The sequence below is a fragment of the Aspergillus japonicus genome (genome assembly GCF_003184785.1).
Source record: "Aspergillus japonicus CBS 114.51 unplaced genomic scaffold BO86scaffold_9, whole genome shotgun sequence".
Classification (NCBI taxonomy): domain Eukaryota; kingdom Fungi; phylum Ascomycota; class Eurotiomycetes; order Eurotiales; family Aspergillaceae; genus Aspergillus; species Aspergillus japonicus.
In genome coordinates, this window is record NW_020291646.1 from 161,094 (window position 1) to 168,727 (window position 7,634).

The 7,634-nt window shown below is 50.9% G+C and overlaps 3 protein-coding genes across 3 annotated transcripts in view; 1 reads left to right on the forward strand and 2 right to left on the reverse strand.

Annotated features, from left to right (window-relative positions):
• Nucleotides 1-210: 210 nt before the first annotated feature.
• Nucleotides 211-1,445, reverse strand: BO86DRAFT_416855 (uncharacterized protein; the record flags this gene model as incomplete). The annotated part of the gene is made up of 2 exons (XM_025674999.1): nt 211-822; nt 918-1,445. 2 exons carry the CDS (start codon nt 1,443-1,445, stop codon nt 211-213), a joined length of 1,140 nt encoding a protein of 379 aa, XP_025530178.1.
• Nucleotides 1,446-1,949: 504 nt separating this feature from the next.
• Nucleotides 1,950-5,918, forward strand: BO86DRAFT_306937 (type I polyketide synthase; the record flags this gene model as incomplete). Its single annotated transcript, XM_025667716.1, has 3 exons — nt 1,950-3,708; nt 3,766-4,224; nt 4,273-5,918. The coding sequence occupies 3 exons, from the start codon at nt 1,950-1,952 to the stop codon at nt 5,916-5,918; spliced, it is 3,864 nt and encodes a 1,287-aa protein (XP_025530179.1).
• BO86DRAFT_454349 (uncharacterized protein) overlaps nt 5,875-7,634 on the reverse strand; it is a gene marked incomplete at its 5' end in the record, with an annotated part of 2,298 nt that continues 538 nt past the window's right edge. The window contains 3 exons of the mRNA XM_025677055.1: nt 5,875-7,165; nt 7,228-7,361; nt 7,463-7,470. Coding sequence (XP_025530180.1) covers nt 6,074-7,165; nt 7,228-7,361; nt 7,463-7,470 — 1,234 coding nt within the window. The 3' untranslated portion in view covers nt 5,875-6,073. The remainder of the gene's footprint in view (nt 7,166-7,227; nt 7,362-7,462; nt 7,471-7,634) is intronic.

Sequence of the window (7,634 nt, forward strand, 5' to 3'; positions counted from 1 at the left end):
GAGAAGCAAAGGTACGAGTACAAATGCATAGATGGTATCAAAGGTGTGTTTTTGGATCGAACACATCGTCTAGAACGTGCATCCAGTCCTCGATACTTCGCTACCAATATGGCTTTCTCCCTCACTAATCTGAAAGAAAGTCGCATCGACATATTCAATCATAAATTCAAAGTTCGCTACGGCAGATGATTGGGTTAAGCCGGTGAACAGCTAAGCTGTCCCCAGACCCTGTGAACTCTTCAGGGTCTCGAGCCATTGCTGAGCCACCCGTTGAATCCGAACCTGCACGAACCTGTCCGGGTCATGCTTTTCTAACCCCAAGCGCAATGGGCCATGTAGGTTTCGCAATCCTTCTGAGCGACTGCAGTCATAGGTCCAATTCCGGGCAAGCGTTGTGAGCATACGGAAGAAGAACTCCGCATGGGCCGATGCTCGCTCACTCGCGTAGTTGCAGATTGCCATCCGGGACGCCGGGGGAACATAAGTTCTAAACAAGTCTACGATGTCGGCTGAGGTGTATGAGACATAAAGCGCCGATGCCGCATGCACAATCCCTTGGGTCCCGAGAGCGAGGTGCAGCAGGCATATATTAGCGACCAGATCTACAGGAACCTCGTCACAGACATCACGAATATTCTCAGTCTGAGTGATGACTCGTTTTATGCTGTGCTCTGTGCTGCCAAGCAGATATTTGAAATAGGAATGCATTGGGATGGTCATGTTGAACCCGTAGTATGGGAATGGCTGGGCGATTGCCGGGCCGATCTGGGATGGGCGTACAATGAGAACGACATACTGTGCCTTGCGCTCAAGCGTGAGTCGCTCCGCGAGGTATTTGGCATACGTATAAGGCGCTGCAAATTTGGAGGCATATGGTGAGGTCCAGTCTCGAGAATGAGCTGAATTTCTCGGGCGACGTCTTGCAGAGGGGGGTCGCAGTCAGGAATCTCGTAAACGGTTTCGCAAGTTCGGCCCGCAGGTAGAAAGCTGTTGGCATAGGCAGTAGATAGGTAAAGAAGAGCCTGCAGTCGATGAAACCCGGCTAAAAGGTCAAGGAATAGGATGTGGGAGACGCAGTGCTGAGCAACTGATGCCCGCAGCTCCTGTTGTAACGAAACATTCGCCGCGCAATGAATGACCACGGTCACCTCTTCTCGCAACCGTTTCAGTTCCCCTGAACGAAGACCCAGGTCTGCTCTGCTGGTATCTCCTACAATGAATTCAACCCTCTGACTGTCGAGAATTGGGCCGGACTGCTCGGGCATGGATTGCTCGATCTTGTCGACCGCGTGCTGGACGCTCTTGCGACAAAGAACAATGATCTTCTTGGTAGGCAGTATTACAGACAGCTTGTAGAGGAGACACCCTCCTAGTGTACCGGTTCCTCCAATCAATAGTATCACATGGTCTTGGTACCAGCTCTCAGGTCGAACAGGATGGTCCATATTCTGGCGGGGAGAAGGAGAGTTGTTTTGAGCCCTATTGCTGCGTGATGAGATGCTATACATAAGGAAGCGGTGACGGCCGGCACTAACCCGACGGCGATGCCTGGCCAGAGTCTCTTGACTTTCGAACTTCCTTATAATGCCCACTCTGACAGAGCGGCGCTCGTTCAAGTCACTTCTGATATGAGAATGGGGCGCACAAGGAAAAAGCGCCGAACCTTCACAGGTTATACAGATGAACGGGAAAGGCAAAATGCAAAGGCGAGGTGTGCTGTGTCACACACGTGCCTGAGCGTTCATTGCGCGTGCGTGCGGCTGTCTCCCGATAAAATCAGGCGACGGCCTTGACTACCTGTGAGGGGACAGCAGATACTCAGACCGGTCAATCTTAGAGTCAAATTACCATTTGTATAGTTTATGGAGTCTTTCTCTCCAAAAACAAGCGCAGTACCGGAAACTGAACGCGCGTCACAGACATCACGGCCTGTGTTTACCACTGCTCCGATGAGTGAAGCCGGCACTCACGATGTCCCTACCCCAGTTGCAGTGGTGGGAATGGCAATGAGGTTACCCGGGGATGTTTGCACCGCAGAGTCATTCTGGGACTTCATCATGAATAAACGCGACGCTCGTGGTGAGGTGCCTCGGACTCGATATGACATCAATGGTTATTATGATCCAGCGCGGCCTCACGCCAGCAAAACTCGATATGGATACTTCCTCAACGAAGACCCGGCGCTTTTTGATGCTCACTTTTTTTCAATAACCCATCAAGAGGCGTCCCGAATGGACCCTCAACAGAGGTTGTTGTTGGAAGTAGTATGGGAATGTTTGGAAAATGCTGGAGAGACCGACTGGGAAGGCAAGGAAATCGGTTGCTTTGTCGGTACCTTCGGTGAGGACTGGCTCGGCCTGGCCTACAAGGACCACCAACATAGCAGTCGCTACCAAGTTCTTGGGACCGGGGATTTTGCTTTGTCGAACAGTACCTCCAATCAGTTCGACTTCAGGGGCCCAAGGCAAGCTCTCTATCCACATATGTTGTATGATTGTCCTAATGTCTCGCACAGCATGACCATTCAAACAGCCTGTTCTTCCTCGCTAGTCGCGATTCACGAAGCCAGTCAGGCGCTTTATACTGGATCTTGCAGTGCCGCCATTGTCGCCGGAACTAGTCTGATCCTTTCCCCTACTATGACAACCAATATGTCTGATAGCATGGTTCTATCGCCCAATGGGTCCTGCCGGACATTCGATGCCAATGCCGATGGTTTTGCCAGGGGCGAAGGTATCAACGCGCTCTACCTCAAAAGACTAGAGGACGCATTGCGCTGCAAGGACCCTATTCGAGCTATTATCCGCTCCACGTCTGCTAATAGTGATGGAAGATCGGCGATACTAACCACCCCGTCCGCAGTCTCCCAAGAATGCCTCATTCGGAGTACTTATCGCAGAGCTGGTATTGTAGACGTCGCGAGCATCGGGTACTTCGAGTGTCATGGGACCGGGACTATGGCAGGAGATACGGCCGAGCTCTCAGCTCTGTGTCAAGTCTTAGGAGGAAAGGGGGCCATTATCGGTGTGCAGGTCAAGCCCAACTTTGGTCATGCAGAGGGGGCAGCCGGGATCACCAGCATGATAAAAGCAATTCTATCGCTAGAACACGGAACAATTTCGCCGAATATGCATTTTGAGTGTCCGAACCCCCACATCGATCTTGATGCGGAACATATTCAAGTTCCTGTCGAAGCAGTTGAGTGGCCTCGTGACCGGCGTCTTCGTGTCAGTGTCAATGGCTTTGGAGTTGGGGCCGCTAACGCACATGTCATCCTGGAATCAGCAGGCACGCAGCTCAGGCCTGACGCCAGTCCTCTCCTCGACAGCTCACCGCGACTGCTAGTTGTATCAGCTCATGACCAAGAGAGTTTGCAGAAGCGCATTGAGCAGGTGGTGGCCTACGTGTGTGCGCATCCCAATCGGTTCACTGATCTGGCCTTTACACTTGCCCGAAGGCGCAAGCATTTGGCTCACCGAGGCTTTGCTGTGATCCATCCGGACCGTGAGGTAGACAAATTGGACTTTACTTGTACTCATTCGAGACCTTCGACCAGCATTGCCTTTGTTTTAACAGGACAAGGGGCGCATTGGCTCGGTATGGGTAGAGATTTATTATATCGACTTCCTGCCTTTCGACGGGATATCCGTGAACTGGACAAAGTGCTTCAGAGTTCTCCCAGTCAGCCACCGGATTGGTGCCTAGAAGGTAATACATTGACCTTCCCAGCCACTCTTAATGCATTTCCTAAGCTAACATGGTGAGCTTCAGATCTTTTTAAGGCTTCTGAGCCTCACCAAATGGGTAGACCGGACATGAGCCAGCCCCTTTGCACAGCTTTGCAGATTGGCTTAGTCAATCTTTTCAAGTCCTGGGACATAAAACCCACGATGGTTGTCGGGCACTCCAACGGCGAAATTGCGGCTGCCTATGCAGCAGGAGCGATTTCGGCGTCCTCAGCTATTCTATTGGCATATCTGCGCGGTCAAGCCATTCTCTCGGTACCCAAAGACAGCCGGGGGGATATGGTTTCCGTGGGACTCGGTCGAAATGAAGTGATTCCCTATCTCGTAGACGGTGTCCAGATTGCTTGCGATAACAGCCCGCAAAATGTGACGCTTGCCGGACCATGCTCGAAAATCGATCGTATCGCCGGAGCGCTTCGAGAAAGCACCCCGGACACTTTTTGCCGTCGTCTGCGCCTAAATGTCGCCTATCACTCTGGTGAGCACAGTGCTCTTTGATTAATGCTCACCATGCTAACCAACGCAGCTGCTATGAAAAGTGTTGGGCCTGAATATGAGAATTCTGTGGCAGGCTGCCTTGAGCTTAATGCCAAAATGCTTCCCATGTTCTCCATTCTTACCACAGAAGCAATAACAACACCTAGCACACTTGATGCGGCTTACTGGCGGGCAAATCTAGAGTCTCCTGTTCAATTTCTCGGAGCAGTTAGGAATCTCCTTGATGCCAGCGATACCAATCACATTTTGATTGAAGTTGGTCCGCATGCTGCTCTTTCTGGTCCCTTGAAGCAGATTTTCCATGGCCACAAGACCAAGTCCAGTCCATGTTACATTCCAACACTCATTCGGGACGATCCGAGCTGTGAACAGCGCCTATTTTCTGTGGTTGGAGGCGTCTTCAGTCGAGGAGGGGCGGTATCGCTGGGGAAGGTCATTCCACACGGTCTGGTCCTTTCGGATCTCGCCCCTTATCCCTGGCAGCATCGTGAACGGTATTGGAGCGAAAGCCGTCTATCGCGAGATTGGCGGCTATGCAGCGAATACCATGAACTGCTGGGCTACCCATGCACTGAAGTCACGGATGCAACCCCAACTTGGAGAACTGTGCTTCATCTTGACTCTGTACCTTGGTTAGCCGACCACCTCATCCAGGGACAAGTAGTCTTCCCCGCTACAGGATACATTTCAATGGCTGGAGAGGCCGTTCGTCAACCATCTGGCGAGGCATCGGCGTCAGCTGTTCCCTATTCACTTCGTGATGTCATCTTCCGGGTTCCTTTGATCATCGAGGACTCGCCTGACGGGGTGGAAATAATCACCCCTTTACGTCCCGATCGACTCAATGATTTCCAGGATTCAGAATGGCATGCTTTTACGATCAGTTCTCATGACGGCAATGCATGGACTAAGCACTGTACTGGACTGGTCCGTCATCATGTCGAAGGAGCTGGTCTCCCAAAGCGTGGGGAACGGTCAGTCACTCCTCTTATTCGCCATGTCTCAGCTTCGAGGTGGTACCAATCGATGGTAAACCATGGCATGGTCTACGGTACCCCTTTTCGTGGGTTGCGACACATCACGGCTGATCCGTGCGGAGATCGAGCGGTAGGAAACGTGTCCAGAGTTGTTCAGCCGGGCGGGAGTCAGTACCAGATACATCCCACGGTCATCGACCAGTGTTTGCAACTCCTAGGAGTTGCAAACACTGCTGGCTTGACACGCAGATTGGATAGGGGCTACGTTCCTGCATCGCTGGGTAGGGTCTTTGTCGATTATGCACCTTCGGATCTCACCGTCGAGGCTTCCATTACAAGCAAAGCCAGCCATCTTCGGGGAGATGTCATTGCAGTGGATCACAAGCGAACCATCCTCTCCATTGAAGGCGGAGTCTTTGTTGCCCTCGATGACAGCCATCATTTTCATTCTAACCTCGTGCCACTCATTGCCTACTTGGAGTGGAGACCTGATACTAACTTGAAGCCACCATACAACCTGTTTTGTGCTCTCGAGTTCGTTGAAGTCTATTTTAAGTCTGTCCGCAGAGATGACCAGTATGGTTTCCTATGTCTCTTAGAGAGGGCGTATAAAATTCAAGACATTAAACCTTGTGATGATAACTTGTGGGAACGGAAAGACTGCATTCGATCTCAAATAAAAACTAGGTACATGTAGTTATCCTCAGCCTCCCTAGACCTTGTAATAACCGTGGCGCTTTTAAAATGCGGAAGCCATGCTAACTCCGTTGAATCATAAAGCAATTTAAGCAATCACAGGAGCGGATAAAGTTCGGATTGAAGAATAGTAAGCAAGGGTGAAGTGGTTTCAGCTTATCGCTTGAACCCCTGGAAGGGAACGTTTTCCTTTTTGGAAGCTGATGAGGATGGGGCAGGTTGTAAGAGACGATTGAGTTCGAGGGGTGGCTGTGCGTTTTCAGCAATGAGGCGATATCCTTCCACTTGATGCAACTTGGCATACACGGAGAGAGAGGAGCGCATGATTATGGCCATCGATGAAGTGGGGTAGACACTGTCCAGCGTGAGTCCGGCAAAGCGGGGCAAACTGCGAACCCATTTACTAAGCTCTCTGAGCTCTTCGGGTTTCAGATCCTCTGATACACTTATGCTGAAGAGAACAGTGAGATTCGGCGGGATGAGAGTCGGGTCGATCGTTTGTTGCCCATTGAGCGGGAGAAGGACAGACGCAATGCCAACCAGTAGTTCGTGTGTGGGTTTCACTTTGCCGCTACGCAACTTCAACGTCTGAAAAATGTCGGCGAACTCAACATGCTTGTGTCCGGCCCGCTTTCGATGAGCTATTTCTTCTGCGATCTTCGCGGTGAATGTGTGGTTTGGCGGATATTTCGCTGTTGGGGTCTGGGTGCTAGTCGCCGCCAGCACCTCTAAGACTCGGCGAGGGACGGCAGGTGCCCGCGTTGCCACATGGGAGAAACAGCAATCCAAGATAAGCAACACATCGAAATGGTCGGAGTCTGCAATGATGGAGGAATCCTTGAGAATGTTGAGCAGACAGTTGTCGGCATTTATGAGTCTCTTTGCTAATTTGGTCTCGACAAAGCAGAAGCTTCCATGCTTCATCATGCCATGGCCCGCATAATGAAAAATCAATAAGTTGTGGTCGGTCTCAGACTTGGCTTTGAACTCCTCCAGCCATTTGAGCACGGCCTCTAGAAATGTCTTTCCGGGGTTAGAGTCACAACGACGAATAATGTACTCCACAGCCGGTGCAAGGTTTAAGTCCGTCAGCATCCGCTTGAAAGCCGCGACGTCTCGCTCAGCCTTTGTATCGTCTTCCTCCCAATGCGCAGTGACCGCATAAACATTTGTGTAGTCGCGACCGCGCTGGGACGCCGCCGCCGTCATCGTGTCCCGGAATTGGTTGAGTGTAATGGGTGCCATTTTCTATCGATTCCAGAGGTGTCAGTATCATAAGCGGATTTACTCAAGTAGGATATGATGCTTACTTGGTGAAGAGAGTAACAGGATGTGATGTGAGAGATAAAAGATTTGGATCCACGTAACTCGGTGGATTTGTGAGTGGCTTCAACACCGCGTGACACCCACTCAGTGCCTTGAGAAACTCTGTGTGACTGGGGCTCTAGGATTGAAATTTCACAGACGATGAGAATTTATCCACCTAACTCAAGGGATTTGCAGAATCGTTCAACTCGGGTTGAGCACTTGAAGGAGGTAGCTTACCTTGATGACTTTAGATGAATTTGAATCAAAAAGACTTCCGGATGAAAGACTTCAGGATGAAAGACTTGAGGATGAAAGACTCAGGGATGAAAGACTCAGGGATGAAAGACCCAGGGATGAAAGACTCAGGGATGAAGGACTCGAGGATGAAGGACTCGAGGATGAAGGACTC